We start from the raw sequence: 17,721 nt of genomic DNA on the forward strand, positions 1-17,721 counted from the left end.
GGAACAGCTGGTAGTTTCGAACTGCTGACCTTGAGGTTGGTAGCTCAACTCATAACCATTATACTACCAGAGCTCCTTATAAAAAGAACTGTTGTTGTTGTTAAGTGCCATTGAGTCAGTTCCTACCCATAGCGACCCTGTTTAGGGTTTCTAAGGAGCCACTGGTGAGCTTGAACCATGGACCTTGCAGTTCAAATGGCTTTGCAGTCTGACACATTAACCCACAGTGCCACACCAGGACTCCTATAAAAGGACTAGTACCTTTAAAAAGTCCTTAGTCATAAAAGGGCTCCGTGCCTCTACTTTTCTTGGAATCTACGTCTGTATTGATTGAAAAAAAGGAAGACATAATTACAATGGCATTCGCCTTCACTTACAGTGCATTTTTTTTTAATTGATGCTTGACAGTTTTGAAATCAGGCTCTGTTGGTCCCCAGAGGATACTACTATTTATGTCACCAGTGTATCCTCTCGCTAACCTTTTACAGTTTACATATATCTGAGGCATTTCCAAGTGTTATTCCTCCAGGAGGCTCATAAACATACTCCACTTCCTGTCTGTGCAATTGAATCAGTTAAACCATAGAAACATATATTTCAAATAATGTTGTTGTTAAGTGGCATTGAATTGGTTCCATCTCATAGCTTCCCTGTGTAGGGTTTCCGAGGAGCAGCTGGGTAGGTTTGAACTGCTGACCTTGTGGTTCTCAGCTCAGTGCTGATCCTACAGCGCTACATTGAGAATCCAATTCAAATATAGAAATTAGGATTATAAAAGATAAGAGTATGATTATGTATCTGTTAAAAATGGATATTGAGTATAAAGGCAAAAATAATGAAAATATATCTCACTGTTCAAAATCCTGATGAGATTTTTAAATTCACAGGATTTGCAATGTCTATTTGTTGTAATCAATTCTAGAAATTTCAAAAAGCCAGAGATTTCTGTGTACTCAAGTACATATATGATACTTGCTGTTTTTCCACTCTAAAGTTAACGATCACAGACCTTGCAATATGGGCTGTCCTCAAGCTCATCCTATTAGAAGCTTGGCTTAAATGAGGGCTATTTTTTCCACTTAAGACCCCAAGCCCCCCAGATCAGCCCTCAGCTTGTACTCCTCACATATGTCATTGTAAGATCTTAGAGGACCTTTTTGTGTGTGCGTCAGGTCTTCTAACATTATATCAGATAGATTTTATTCTTTAAAGCATTCCCTCTTCATGTTTGATATGGGGCTTTAGCGTGGAATAGCATGTTTGAAAGATTGATCGTCAACTCTAGCTTTAATATTCTGCATCTCTACCTTAAAAATACAAGTGTTTGTTTGACAAAAAGAAATACCAACAAAAAAATAGTTCCCAGGCTTGAACTTTAATATTTGTGCACTTCTACTATGTTGTGGTGGAGGGTCAGAGAAAAAGAGGAAGACACCCCAACGAGATGGATTGGCCAGGTGGCAGCATCATTGGACTCAAGTGTGGCAACAATAGTGAGGTTGGCCCAGGATTGGGCAGTGTTTCATTCTGCTGTGCATAGGGTTGCTGTGAGTCAGTACCAACTCAATGGCACCTAACAACAACAACAACTGTATTGTGGAATTATTATAGTTTCTTTTGGAGACATTGTATATGTACATATGTACATGTGTTTTGTCCCATTTTGATTCAACTGTTAAATACCTACTCTTTTCATTATCATGTGGAAATTCAGCTCAGAATATATTTCATTCTTAAAGTTAGACTGGCTTTTTTATAACATATATGTAATGATGAACCATTTGCAGTATTCTGATTTTGGAAAAGATTTAGGGGAAAAAAGGGAAATCATATTGGAGTCCTAGTGTGGTGCTGTAGGGTAAGTACTAGACTGCCAATCACAAGGTCAGCGGTTCAAACCCTTGGAAACCCTATGCAAGGTCGCTGTGAGTCGGAACAGACTTGATGGCACTTAACATATTGGAGTCAGTAAAATTAAATATCACTAAGAACATAGTTAAGGAGCTCTGGTAGCATAGTGGTTACACATCATGCTGTGAACCTCAAGGTCAGCAGTTCAAAACTATCAGATCTTCCGCGGAAGAAAGCTGAGGCTTTCTGCTCCCGTAAAGCTTTACAGCCTCAGAAACCCTGTACAGGGTCACCATGAGTCAGAACCAACTCCACGGCACATAACCAACCAACCAACCAAGAACATAGTTGCCAACAAAACATTTTGTTCTACCGCTCTCCGTCTCCTTAATTTTGGAGTCTCACTTCCAAGATGAAAAACAACATCACAAGTTTACCTACGAAGGTACAAACTAAAATTCCTAAGTCCTCTCTATGATAGAGCCAAATACTGCCTGTGTTCCTTTTGGCTCATGTTAGAGAGAGTGACCTTATTTACCTCAGAATTAACAGTCATTCTTGAATGTGTTGATGATTTAATGCTGTTTTGCTTTTTAATTTTCGACGTTTACTAAAACAGAAGGAAAAAAAATTGCTATCCAGCAGAATGGTTGGGGAGAGCAGTAACTTCTAATTCAAACGCTACACCCTATTTCATTTGGTGAACTAAAATACATATAGATACTACTATATCTCTGTGTTTCAGAAATATCTCAACTGATTGAAGTTAACAGTATGCATACATTTATGTTTTTAATGGGGATCGCATTCAAAATGTGCTCTTGGCCTCTCTTCAGATTATTTAATTGATTGCCCAGTATTAGGCAATTAATTGCCTGTAGGAATAGGAATGTTTCTCTCCTTCAGGTGTGTGCCACTAGTCCTGTTTTTTTAATTCTGATTTTTTTTTGTATGTGTACTTGAATTACACATGCTGGAATTTTCAAGATTTTTTGTTGTTGTTTTGTAACGCATCTCTGTTTGCTCAAGAAAATCTTTTCCTAGAAATATATTCATGGCCTTCTTTATAGATATCATAGGAAAAGCATCTAAGGTTAAATGGGGAGAATTTCATTCATCCTGACTTATTAAAGACCTCTGCTGCCTCTGAAGCCAGCATGAGACTATTTACATTAGTTCTCAGGTTTGCTTCCTTGAAAGTAAACATGATTTTTTGTCTTCGTTCAACTGAGTGTTTAGCTCAGTCTGGATTTGATACTTGAAGTTAAACTTGAAGAGATCTTGTTGCCTAAAGGATTAAAATTCGTATGTGACTTTTTCCTCCATCCTTTCAAGAAGTTTGTGAAAAATTCCGTTATCTTTTAATACCATTTTTCCAGGAACTTTTTGAAGCCCCTTAGCAATTGTTTTGGTCTGTGTACCATGAGGGAGATTAATTTGTTTCTGTTGGTTTAAGAAATAAAGAAAACTCTCCCTTCAAAATAAACATTTCCTTGTGTCAAAACTCGTGGATTCTCTTTGGTTTTCATTGCTCCAAATAATCTTCTATGGTTTATATTTTCACACTTAAATCTTGTAGGTAGATTGGATTTTTTTATGTCTGAACTTCAGCAATTTTTGGCTAGTTTTCTTCATTAGCATTTGTGGTTTGGGATGAACACTAACATGTGGAATCACTCTGCTTGATCTGCTAGATCATGTGTCTAAACCACCCAAATTAGGTTTGTAGTGGCCTTCTTCTTCCCAGATTTCTTGCCAGACTGCACTGCACTTCATTTTAAACCTGTTTCTGTTCCAGACCACAGTGGTTAAGCTTGAGTTCTGCTAACTTCAAAAACACATGTTCAAATCCATGGTTAATTCAGAACACATTAATATCATGTCAAGAAGTAATATAATGCTTTCCCTCCTCCCCTACTCTTGGCCTTGAGGTTTACCTAACTAATAGTTTGCTGTGTAGTTTGGCTTGATTCATGCAACTAGACTTGAGTTCTGCACCTGTTTTCCAGGCCTACGTCCTACATCATCTTCTCACTGTCCACTGCATTCTTTGCATGGTTGTCTAAAGGGACCATCCTAAAGCTGAAGATCATAAAAGCACGTTTTACTCCATTTAGAAATGAGCTATCCATAAATATTTAGATGTACATTTTGGGGGGGAAATGTAAATTGGACATTTCTTAGGCACAACAATCTGAATATTTATGATACACTATTTTTCATTAAAATTAATGTGTTCTTCTTTTCAAACAGCTATTGTCTTTTTCTCCTACATAGAGAGATGGGAAACCAACAGGAAAATATTAGAAATTTCTCTTCCTGAAAAGTTGTTTGATAACATGAGCATGGGGTGTACATGTAAAACTGCTGCTTTATTTTGAGCAGATTAAAGAATGTGCTGATGAACCAGTTGGAAAAGGTTACTTGGTTTCCTGCTTGGTGGATCACAGAGGCAACATCACCGAGTATCAGTGTCACCAGTACATCACCAAGATGACGGCCATCATTTTCAGTGATTACCGTCTAATCTGTGGCTTCATGGATGACTGCAAAAATGACATCAACATCCTGAAATGTGGCAGCATTCGGCTTGGAGAAAAGGTATCTAGAGGTGTTATCAGCATGATGAATAACATGCTGAAGGAAAACACAGGGATGGAGGTAACCTTAAAGTTGAAATTAAAGAAATTATTACCTGATAGTCCCAAGATCTCAGGCTAGTTGACCTTTGGATGCATTTCATCCATTTATCTGTAACAGTATCAGTACTGTCATCAGACCCTTCGTATTAGGGTTCTTGTTGTTCATACTCGGAAGAATTTCAAGTGAGAGCATTAGCAGTTGAACAGAGCTCTATTTTCTCTTGATCAAAAGCGAAGATGGAGATACGTGGAGACCAGATTCACACCAGGTCTGGCTCTCTACTTGCTAAAAGCAGGGCAGGGCAGTTTAATCTTTCTATTTCTGCTAATATTGGGTTAGGTTTCTTAAGAAAAAGGGAGGATTTCCAAAAAGTAGGAGAGGTGAAACCCGAGCATGCACATGGTGTAGGTGGAGAGTAAATTTGCGTAGCTTTTTTTCATGATGGAACCGGCAGTAAAGAGTGTCTGGGATTCTTAGTGTCACTTATGGGATGGCCTGGGGATGAGTCAGAGTGCACCATATCCTCATTGTTATGTGTCTTTGGCCTTCAGCTATGAGGGTTTGATTTACTGTAAAGTAGGTCTTGGTGCCAGATGATCGGTTATCTTTGTTCAACACAGGATAAGATGAGTACTGTAATTTTCTTTTCCCAAGCCATTAAGCAGAACAGCAGGCCTTGTGATTATCAATAAGTATTTATGTTTTTTTTCTTAGAGACTCCAGGCATCCTTATTGACTCAGTTGAGTTTGTTACCAAAACTCAAGGTGCCCTTAAGTCTGGTTAGGAATTCTTCAACTTAGTTAACGTAGCTGGCATCACAGCTGTGTGGGACAGAGAGAAATTACTATCTGCAAAGAGTAATGTTATCTTCAAAATATTTGACCTGTTGATGATTACCTATAATGTTCCCCTGACAAAGTATTTCATAGTCTTGTGGGACAAGTACTTAGATTAGGAGAGGGCTAAGTTCTTGAACCTTTCTCTGTTTATGCCTTACTGTTGTTGTTGTGTGCTGTTGAGTCAGTTCCAACTTCATGGCTGTCCTGTATGACAGACTAGAATTGCTCCATGGGACCTCCTAGGCTGTCATCTTTATGGGAAAGAGCCCTGGAGTTGCACTGTAGGATAAGTACCAGACTGCTGTAAGATCAGCAGTTCAAACTCACCAGCCACTATAAGGGAGAAAGATGAGGCTTTATACTACTGTAAAGATTTACAGCCTTGAAAACATTATGCAGGGTCGCTACACTCAGAATCAACTCAATGGCAGTGGGTTAACCTCTGTGGGAGCAGATTCCCACGTCTTTTCTACTGTGGAACAGCTGTTGGATTTAAACCACAAATATTTCAGTTTGCAGTCAGGCGCTTAATGATTGTGGCACCAAGACTCTACTTTACTCCCCCCCTCAAACTTTACTTTTTACCATAATAAAACTACTTTTATCTGCATCTATAAAAGGAAGGTATTTAAAATGTAGAAAATTTTAAGATAATGTGAAGGCGCTTTCAGCTTTCTAGAAGAACAAAGCTCTATAAACATGATGTATAATTATCTTTACTCAAAAGAACTGGTTTTAGTAAAGGCAGAAAAGGAAATAACTACCTCACTAGTTTCTTCCTCCTTAGTTATAGCGGATCTTATTTTTTTACTTACTAGTCTGGTGTCCAGAAGGTCACCACAATTTGGCCTGCTTTATTCCAAATTTGTTTGCTCAGCAAAAGTAAAAGAAATTCCCCCAAAATAATGGATGCTAGTGGGAGAAGCAGTCCAAGACTTGTGGCGTCAGTGATTAAATACTGCTGCTCATTAATCCACTGTTTCAGAAATGTGTCATAAATTAAAACCTCTTGGTTGTTCTGTCCCCTGTTTGTTCATTGTGACCTAGTTTGCAGGCCTCCATCACTGATTAAGGGGGCATGGGTTCAGATAAAGAGTTTAATCCTGGGTATTGCCTGTCTCTCACCAAGGCCCTGGTTCTCTCTCCTTCATGCCAGCCAGCACAAGGCTCCATCCCATTTCACAGGCCACCTCTGAATCTGTCTTGAAAGCTCTGAGAGTTTGTCATAAAGTTTTCAGGCAGCTAAAGAAAGGCCAATTTTAATACAAAAGACAGATTATTTTCTTCTTGGCTAACTCTGAGGTGGCATGAATGTATGTAATACCTTGATAATTTAGGACATTTCTGACTTTTTTAAAGGTTTTGGAAATTACATCCAATTCCAATCCTTATTCCTTTAAAAACCTCCACACTAGTGTGCTAGACACAGTCTTTAATGATTAATGGTGATACTTTTTCACATTTGTGACCAGTGGTCCACGGTGTAATCATTACAGCTATAATTTATCTCTCTTGCTTGCTTTCATTCATTTTTGGAAGTTAGCTGTATAGTCTTTATTGACAAGTAGTTACATACATTTCAGCTGTCCAACTCAAATGGACTAAACTATAAAAAGCTCAGAACTTCTAGGGACCAAAAAGAATTCCTAAAATACCTTTATTTGAAGAAACTATGAATAGAAACATCTAATGGAAAGTGATGTTATGACCTAACATCAATGTGTAATGCCACGATTGCTATCATTAAATTATATCTTAGGGCCTTAGAGAGTGCTCAGATTATGATACTGCTGCCTTAAATCTAAGAAGCAAATGGAATCATAAAGAAATACAATAGTCCTAAATGTTTAATCTTATTAGTGGCATGTTTACAATTATGTGTCCTAAATATGCATGGAAACACTTAGTTGACTTATTATATGGAATCTTGTTTTGTTTTAATGTAATGCCAGGTTTCAAGTCTAAATTGAAACAAAGATTTGATTATCTTGCTGTTATTTTCAATCTCTTCTGATTCTTTAGAACCGTGATTCTCCAGGTATGAGCTACAGGCCTTCAGATCCTCTGATCAGAAAATCAAGTCCCTTTGGTTTGATTCTTATAGATACTGATTTTCATATATGATTATGAGCACATTACTATATAAGTTATTGTGTTGTTACTGTCGTTATATGCCGTGGAGTCAGTTCCGACTCATAGCAACCCTGTACAGGGTTTCCAAGGCTATAAATCTTTACAGGAGCAGAAAGCCTCATCTTTCTCCCACGGAACAGCCGGTAGTTTCGAACTGCTGACCCTGAGGTTCGCAGCCCATTTGTAACCACTATGCTGCCAGAGCTCCTTATAAGTTACCCTATAATTTATTATAGGATACTAAAATTTAGTATAGGACATTGCTTTATAGTCTAAAATCATGCTTATACTAATCTCATGTGTAATGTAAACAGTAAATGACTAATACATTTTTTAGAAACCTATAGGAGCTCTGGTAGTGTAGTGGTTACAAATCAGGCTGCAAACCTTAAGGTCAGCGATTCGAAACTACCAGCCGCTCCGTGGGAGAAAGATGAGGCTTTCTACTCCCATAAAGCTTTACATCCTCGGAAACCCTGTACAGGGTCGCTATGGGTCGGAACCGACTCGACGGCACTTAACAACAACAATATTATCATAGATTTGTCTTTCCTTTGGAAGGTGGAAATGGATTGGTCTTGCCTAAGTGGGCCATAGTCAGGAAAACATACAGGTCATTCATAAATTAGGTAGAAATTTCTTACTCTGAATTTCTGGAGTTTCTATTCACTTTCCTCTTTCCTTACTGTTTATTATCTATTCAGAATTACTCTCCAGAACAACTCTTTGGTCATTCCAAGTTTTTATAAGCATTAGATAGAATTTTAAGTGAGTGAGATTAGTGAATAAGAAGGTCTCAGAATTTGCTAGTATCTTCTTGTTCTTAGACTTTTTTGAGTCATTTAAATTTTCCATATACTTCTAAACTGCTGCTGCTAATGTACTATTATACAAATACAAATTATGATTTCTTATATCCCCTCTTACTTTCATGAAAAGTCACATGCTTTATACAGACTTTCCTGCACCTTGCCTTCTTCACTTAACTGCGGTGGAGGTGCTTTCACATCAATAGATAGAAAGCTGCTCTATTTCTTTGTTTCTTCCTTCTGTTCATGGTACTCTATTGTATATATGAACCATAGTAACACAATTTTAAATGATGAGCATACATGATTTAGGCAAATAGGCATTCTTTCTCATATTGTACTGCAGCTTTACCTGTGATGTCCTTGCCTTGGTGCAAGTCCATGTTTGGAGTCTGATTTTCTTGAGACCCACCTAGTTCCTTTGTATATAGAAGGCTTCCTTCATAGCATCCAGGGAGCTGCTTAGAAAGTACTTAGAAAGAACCTCCCAAGTTGCTGAAACTTATTTTCTGTGTATGGAATATTAGAACGCTTGAGTTTCTCATATTTTAGATGAATAAATGCTGACTGCTGCTATGGAGATGATGCAATACACAATTGAAGATAATTGGATAGTTTTAGGAAAACCCCAAAAGTAGGTTTTTTGAATGGTGGTTGTTGTTGTTAAATCCTTTAAGATAAATGGAAATTATCATAGTGAGTGTTACACTACAGAATGAATATGCTGAGGTGTTTGTAAACAGTACAGAGCAGAAAAATGACAAAGGGGGTTTCTATATTATCGATTCTCAGTACATTTTCTGGTTTGATTGTTTATTTAACTTGACTGTTATTTGGTAAATACCTACCCTTAGAGATAAATGAACAGAGATTTCTGCAATGGTGTTTCAATATTGACATGAACTATTATCAGAACATAGGGCTGATTACATTTTGTAAAATTTTTCTGACAATTTAAACTTTAAATATTCACATTCTTATTTCTAGTATTAACTGTAATTAATTTCCCTAGGGTCCCTCTTTATACACTTGCTATATGCAAAGGACAGATTATTGAGAACACTTTCTTTAACTTCCACAGGTGATTGCCTCTCACTTGTACTGTCAATAGAATAGCAATAAGCTAACTGTATATGTTGGGTGGGTTTTTTTCCTTTAATATAATTTTTTAAGCCAAATAATGTTTGTTAGAAGATATTTGTCGTGTGTCTTAAAATAGCAGACATCTTTATTATTTTAGGATGCACACTCACAAGGTGAGGTGGTATCATGCTTGGAGAAAGGTCTGGTGAAAGAAGCAGAAGAAAAAGATCCCAAGACTCAAGTCTCTGAAGTCTGCAAGAAAGCCATTCTTCGAGTGGCTGAGCTGTCTTCAGATGACTTTCATTTGGACCGGCATTTATATTTTGCTTGTCGAGATGATCGGGAACGTTTTTGTGAAAATGTGAGTCAGCTCAGTTCCCCGCTTTAAAAACATATTTCTTGCACCGTGTTCCAAAATAAAAGAAGCTACCACAAACCCTAACAACATAGAAAGGTCTCTAAATGGACAGTGAAATTGGTCCTGGAGTAAGAGAAAATAAAATTAGATGGTCAGCCTCGATGATGTTAACTTCTCATCACCAGTTGACTTCAGTAGTCTTAACACAGTATCTTTTTGGCTCTCATCGCGTTTCCTAATTTCAATTCCGGAAATTATCTTTATCTATACTCGGATTTTGCCATGGAATCTTACTTGCATCTATTTCTTGTGTTAAACTTATTGTAATATTTATATATGTACATACACAGACATGTATGTAGAGAGAGACAAATATACACATTTTGTTAAATACTGTCAGTTCTGAGTCATAGTGACCCTGTATAGGGTTTCTGACGAGCAGCTAGTGGGTTTGAACCCCAGCCTTGCAGTTCAAACTGACCTTGTGGTCCAGCGCTAATCCTACAGCGCCACACATGTATATATATGTGTGTGTGTGTATTTTTTGGCTTTTAAAATGAAATCCTTGATTACAGTCTTCAGATTCTATAGGACTGCTTTCTAACACTTTAAATAGAATAGTTTCTATCCTTAAACCTTAAAACTAAGGGCTGAGTTTCTTGTATAAACTTTCACTCTGCCCTCTGTTTTGAATTAGCTGCTATAACCATCAGAGCCACTGATTATATTACAAGGGTTTTATTGACTCTAGCATAAAATTGTAAGAAAGGAGATTCATTCTGATGCTTTTTTCAGCTTCCTCAGTAACAGTATACCTGAGAACAAATAGACAGATTATGGGGAATTTTTCCCCCCCTTTTGCTGCAACAATCACTTGTCTTACAAAAGCTGCTGACATTTTTTAAGTGGCCAAGTCATTTATCCAAAGGTTCGACTGTATGAAATTGTGCATAGTGCCCAGCATAACTGCTTTGATAATAACAATAATATTGATGTCTTCTAGACACAAGCTGGTGAAGGCAGAGTGTATAAGTGCCTCTTTAACCACAAATTTGAAGAATCTATGAGTGAAAAGGTAAGTCTTGCTTTGAAACAAACCAGTATTTTATTCATTCCTAAAAAAGCTTTTGCAGAACCTCTCAAAAAATATTTTTATATGCTCATATCTGTATATAAATGATTGATGTCCTTACCCTTTTCAGAGGTGATATACTTGGATTTTAATAGCAAGCTAAAGCGTATTTGGCTTACACCAAGAAAATGAAGCCCTGATTTTGATACCAAGATATCAGGCAGCTTATTTTTAATGTAAAATTGGAGCCTTTTATGTAAGATTCGCACTGAGGCAAGCTCTCCATACTCAGGAAGGTTAGGGTAACCAGACTAATGTGTTTCATAGATAACTAGCCATTTACCTTCAATAGCCATCTCATTGTTAGTCCTCCGTCCCTAACAAATAATAGTAATATTAATAATCATAATGCTGTTGAATAATAACATTGAAAAGGAATAAAATGGAGCTTCCAAACTGTTGGGGTTGCTATCATTTGCTCCTACCTCATGCCACGCAAGTTTAACACACTTGTGCTAAATTTTAGCCAACTTCAAGATGGGCATTTTGATAAAAGTCTCACTTTTGGTAATCTGCAGCATGCTTGGCTGTAAGTCTCTGCGCTTGTCTTAAAGACGTGTGTGAGCAGCTGAGCCATGTGAACAGCCTTGCAACTCTCTTGCTGCATTCTTCCTCAGTGTCGAGAAGCACTCACAACCCGCCAAAAGCTGATTGCCCAGGACTATAAAGTCAGTTATTCTTTGGCCAAATCCTGTAAGAGTGACTTGAAGAAATACCGGTGCAATGTGGAAAACCTGCCTCGATCCCGGGAAGCCAGGCTCTCCTACCTTCTCATGTGTCTGGAGTCAGCTGTACACAGAGGTAAGAGTTCATTCCTATTCATTCTTTTGACTCCTTTTTGGATTCACACCTATAAATGACAAATTAATTTTTTTCTGCATTGACTCTTTTGAGTGCAACTGTGCCTTGTGACCAAGGAGCCTTTCTTTGTAAACAACCCTAGGAACTGAAGACTTGGTATCCATAAGTGTTGTTGAAGCTCAACAAGCCCCAGCATTTTTCTTTACTTTCTAACATTAAAAAAAATAATAATTTTATAAGTATATTGTTACAAGAGAAAGATGAGACTTTCTGCTCCCACAAAGATGTATAACCTTGGAAACTCTGTACATGGTTGCTATGTGTTGGAACCACCTCAATGTCACTTAACAACTGCAATATTGCGGTTAAGTGCTATGGAATTGGTTCCAAAGCATAGAGACCCTGTATAGTGTTTCTGAGGAGCGGAGGGTGGGTTTGAACTGCTAATGTTCCATTTAGCAGTCCAGTACTTAACCTACATCACCATATTAGATTCCAGGTAAGTATATTACTCAAATTCAAATACTTTAATCTTTTAAATGTATGTATTCAACATTTTTTTGAAGAAAGAATTGCTACCACAGAGTCAGAGCCATGGTCTGTTTAGTCCAAGAGTCCATCTCTCACAGGAACCATAGTAGAAAGTCAGGGTTGTCTTTCTTAGTATCACATGCAGGCTGTGAAGATGAACTTTCTGGCTCTTATTGCATAAATGGTACTCAGACAATTGGCTAGTGATTAAAAAGTTAAATGGAAAAAAAAGACAACCTAAAACCTAGAAATTTTTAGTGGTTTTTGTTTTCTTTTGTTTCTTGGTGTTTCTTTTGTTTTTGTTTTAAAACCCTCCCGCATCTGGATAGAGAAAGATTCCTAAATTTAAAAAGGGATGGAACAGCAACCAGATACCTTGCATACATAGTCTTAGACTAAATACCACAAAAAGGGCATTTTTTTTAAGGCAGTTTGACATTTTTATTATGGTCTGGACATTCGATGAAACTTTCTTGGAATGGAAAACGTAGGAGTGTGGATTGGTGAAAGCCTATTCTAAAGCAGTATGCATATTTTAGCATCATTTTAGTATTAAACCATATAGCGTGTTTATGTCCTTAATCTGCAAGGTAACAAAAATATACAAAGACTTAAAGGATATGAGCTGCTAATTCTGAAAAAATGTAGATTGCTAATATTAAAAGATGGACTGTACCAATTACTGATTAACAGGCTATGAAGGAACTAAAATTACCATACACTGATGAAGGGATTTAAAATGGTATAGCCTATTTGGAAAACAACTTGCCAGATTCTTAGGAAATTAAGTATAATATATCATATAAACTAGTCATACAATCCTAGATATTTACCCAAGAGAAATGACTATACTGTATGATTCCATTGATACTTCTTTTTTTAAAAAATAAATAATTTGTTTTGAAAAAAGGCAAACTGGTAAGTGACTGTTGTCGTGAGAAGCAGATGAGATAAACCTATGTATCAAAAGTTACTGAATTATGTAAATATGGGCAATTTATTATATGTTGATTTTTACCTTAGTAAAGTTGGTTTTGGGAATCTCTATTTTTTACTAGCAGGCAAGAAAAGGATGTGTTTGGGGGGATGGTCTGGGGATGATGGTGAATATTTGAGATACTGTCTTTTGTACAAGCTTTAACTGTGTGGACCAGCAAGGACTGTTCTGTGATTTTCATTTTTATCCCAATATTTACCTTACTGATAAAATTTCCATTGATGAAGCATTTGCATTATTAGTTCAGTAGTATAAAAGCTCTGTAATGCATTGAAAAGGCATATGATTGTTACATATAGATTTACCACAATAAAAATTAAAAAGGGAGAAAAAAAAAATCTCTATTTTGCAGACATTGACAGGATAAACCATAGTCTCTAACATAAGTCTATGTTTTGCATCTGCAGTTTTTGGCAAGTTATGTATTTCCGTCTAGAGAAGAGCGGGACTGTTAAATTCTACTCTAGGCAGAAACGTGTGCCTTTTTTTTTTTTTTAAACTGGTAAAATAGAAAACATTTGCCATTTCAAACATTTTTACATATATAATTCAGTAACATTAATTATATTCACTATGTGGTATGGCATTGTAGGATAAGCACTGGACTGCGAACCACAAGGTTGGCGGTTCAAACCCACCAACTGTACAGGGTCACTATGAGTTGGAATCGATTTGATGGCATTTGACAGCAACATATTGTTCATCTCTCACTATGGTCCCATTTCAAAAATTTTTTATCACTCTTAATAGAAATGCAGTACATCTTATGGAATTGACCCCCATTTCCACACCTGCACACACCTGCACCCTCCTTAACCATTAATAAATTTTGGTCTGTGTGTATTTATCATGGTGTGACACTGGAGGAAAAGTAGTGGACTACTAAACACACAGTTGGTGGTTCAAACCACAAGGTTGGTGGTTCAAACCCACCAGCCACTCCTCAGAAACTCTGTATGGGGTCACTATGAATTGGAACTGACTTGATGGCACTTAACAACAATAACAATGTATTTGTCTATTATATATCATTTCATAATATTGAGATCATACAATATTTGTCCCAACTGCAAGTTCAGTGGATTCAACCCACCAGTTGTTCTTGGAAACCCTATACAGAGTCACTATGAGTTGGAACTTGGCAGCATTTGACAACAACAAACAGCATGTCTGACTCAGCATACTATTTTCAAGGTCCATCTGTATTTAGCATGGATCCGAAATTTGTTTCTCTTTATGACTGAATAAGAAATGTGTATTTTTAATACCCATTATCTGTCAGTTTGTTGTACTGTGGTGGCTTGTATGTTGCTATGATGTTGAAAGCTATGTCACCAGTATTGCAAACACCAGCAGACTTACCCCTGGTAGACAGGTTTCAGCAGAAGTTCAGGCTAAAGCAGACTAGAAAGAAAGCCATGTCTGTCAACTTCTGAAAATTAGCCGGTGAAAATCTTAAGGGTCACAACAGATCTAGTACTGGAAGATGAGCCCAGTGGCCTCAACAGTGGACTCAAGCACACCCCTCTCCAGTAGTCATGAAGATGACACAGGACTGGCAGCGTTCTCTAATACATGGGGTTACCATGAGATGGCACCTGTTCAATGGCAACGAACAATATCAGTAACTTTTAATATGTGTTGATTCTAATCCTAATGCTTACTCTCCATAACACTATGACTTATTTTAGGGCGACAAGTAAGCAGTGAATGCCAGGGGGAGATGTTGGATTACCGACGCATGTTGATGGAAGACTTTTCTCTGAGTCCTGAGATCATCTTGAGCTGTCGGGGAGAAATTGAACACCACTGTTCTGGATTACATCGAAAAGGACGAACCCTACACTGTCTCATGAAAGTAGTTCGAGGCGAGAAGGGAGACCTTGGAATGAACTGCCAACAGGCGGTAAGAAGAGATCTTTCTACTGTCATTCTTCTTCTTTTTTTTTTTTTAACTTTTAGCATGAATTCAATGAAGATCATCAGTCCCATATCCAAGAAATCATACACTTTGTGTCATTATAATAATTTCAACCCCTTCCATGGACCATCAGTATATGCCCTTTTTAATGTCATGTTTTCTCAGCTGGTATACTTCTTCTTGATACTGTATCACCTTGCTTTACGTAGCACAGTTTTGACATCACAGTGAACATAAGGTACTAAGAACCAGCCCAAGGGGCATTGTTGCTGCAGTTATTTCTTAGTAAGAATGTAGACTTTTCTGCATAGTAAAAGTTTGAAATCATAATAAAAAGAGCTATATACTTACATAGATAAAATACGTTGGTTGCTTGAGTTTTTAAAAACAGGGTAACATGCTAGATTTGATCTATTAAATTTAAAATTAAGGCAGACAGACTTTTGTAAATCAGGAAAGGTCCTCCACCGTAAGAGAGTTTGCCTGTCCTGATGGGTTTGATTTAGTTGAGACTGAGAGCTGACGTGAATTGAACTTTTCTAAGAGTGTGCTATTTCTGACATATAGCATAGCATGAATTCCTGGTCTGAAGGATCATGAGAGCATGTAGTTTCCAGAAATTATGCTATCCTTTTTTAAAGCACATACCCCTTCTTCCACATCCAAACTTTACACTCATTTATAGAAAGAAATTCTGGGAAGTAAATATATTCTTCATGGGAAATTAAATTACTCTTGATCCATAGTTTTATAAACAGTTGAATAACTGCAAATCTGACCCACAATATGAAGGTCTGAAGATATTAAAAAGTTTCACTACCATTGTCTATTTTTATTACCTTTTACTGGATAAGAGTTTTTGAGCAATTCAAAATACCAAATGTAGCAGTAGTTGTTATTGTTAAGTACCATCAATTTGGCTCCAACTCATCGGGACCATATATAGGGTTTCCAGGGGCAGCTGGTGGGTTTGAACTGCCTACCTTGTAGTCCACAGTCCATTGCTAATCCTAAACTGGAAAGGCTCTCTCACCAGTGAAATTTTAGAAAACTCTAATTGGTCATTTATATACCACATACTTGTATATGTACACAAAAATGGTGGGGAAAATAGACAAAATGTAGCCTTTTCTCCAAGTTACCAAGCCAGATTAGAAGGAGGCCTCCTGGGATCTACTGTGGTTTGAATTTGGCACGTATATGAGTCGGAATCATCTCGATGGCACACAAAAGGAGCTCCTAAAGAGCAGCTGTTGCTGGTGACTTCCCTCGTAAGCTATGTGCTCAGACGTGTACCTGGGCCACAGCACTGGACTATGTCATGAGACATCCTATATTTGCATTTCATTCTTAATTTAGTACGAAAAGGAGAGTCTGTAGTTCTTTTTTGTACTAAAATATACAGAAAGAAAAACATAATGATAATATACAGATTTTACTTTATTTTGAGGCATCTAGTAAACTATGGGGTAGCGTGGTAGCTCTGTAGGATAAGCACTGGATTGGGAACCACAAGTTTGACAGTTTGATCTACCAGCTGCGCCACTGGAGAAAGAAGAGGCTTTTTGCTCCCACAAAGATTTATGGCCTCAGAAATGCTGTACAGGGTCATTATGTGTTAACCAATTCGACTGCACTTAACGACAACAACAGTTAACTATGGGATGGAATCATGGTGGGCGCTGGGGATAAGCACTAGAATGTTGACTGTAAGGTCAGTGGTTTAAACCCACCCGCCATTCCTTGGAAGCCCTGGAGAGGGTCACTATGAGTCGTCCGGACTGACTCTGTATCACTTAACAATTACAATAAGTAAACTGTGATTCAGAATCCACTTGAAGGTAATGGGTTTACCGAGGGATTTTAAAGTTCAGATTCTTAAAAGAGCTAGTGATTCACCTTGAAAGATAAATAAGTACCACCCACTTCACCTTTCTTGTCCAGAAGTACTTGTCAAACCTAGAAGGGTTTGCCCACATTTGGTTTAAACACATGAAAAGAAGCACTTTATTTTCATATTTATGGACCTATGGCTTTTAGCCTTTGCTCACAAAAATTGAAAAATCCCAAAAAGAAACATTTTTTTTCCTTACTCTTCTATATTATCCATCATCAGTCAAGTAAAGGAATGTTTTGAAATCATTTCTTTTGAGCAAGTTTTTTCCTGTTTTTTGTTTTGTTTTGTTTGTTTGTTTTCTTCCATAATATAGTAGACGTCAGTACTTGCAGTTGACCATTAATTTTCCTTGGTCTCTGTCTGGTGATGTTTTAAATAATAAATTGTGAAGCATAGGATAATTATTATCTTAATGAGTACAAGTTCTTCCAAATACACTATCATCTTGAATACTTATTAAATCTTTGTCAGTTATGACTGGATGACTCTGGGCCCAAACTCACATTTTCCCAGATTGTCCTTAAACTTAGCAGGGGCTGGAGTGGATGGATAATAACATAGCCATTTTTTATAGTTTTTATTGTGAATTATGTGATAGTTTACATGGGAGAACATTAGCTTTACATTCTTTCTATTGTATGTAGTTTCATTGATATAATTACAAGCCCCTCCATGCATCATCAAACAACCAAAGGATATACCCCACAAGCCTGTCCCCTGATCAT

The 17,721-nt window shown here is 37.3% G+C and overlaps 1 protein-coding gene across 1 annotated transcript in view; it reads left to right on the forward strand.

Moving 5' to 3' along the window:
* Window positions 1–17,721, forward strand: part of GLG1 (golgi glycoprotein 1) — a 168,457-nt gene that overhangs the window by 113,428 nt on the left and 37,308 nt on the right. The window contains exons 3-7 of the mRNA XM_006860310.1: window positions 4,237–4,452; window positions 9,517–9,720; window positions 10,721–10,792; window positions 11,467–11,650; window positions 14,870–15,084. Of these exons, the coding sequence (XP_006860372.1) occupies window positions 4,237–4,452; window positions 9,517–9,720; window positions 10,721–10,792; window positions 11,467–11,650; window positions 14,870–15,084 (891 nt within the window). The remainder of the gene's footprint in view (window positions 1–4,236; window positions 4,453–9,516; window positions 9,721–10,720; window positions 10,793–11,466; window positions 11,651–14,869; window positions 15,085–17,721) is intronic.

The sequence above is a fragment of the Chrysochloris asiatica genome, unplaced genomic scaffold, assembly GCF_000296735.1.
Source record: "Chrysochloris asiatica unplaced genomic scaffold, ChrAsi1.0 scaffold00037, whole genome shotgun sequence".
NCBI classification, from domain to species: domain Eukaryota; kingdom Metazoa; phylum Chordata; class Mammalia; order Afrosoricida; family Chrysochloridae; genus Chrysochloris; species Chrysochloris asiatica.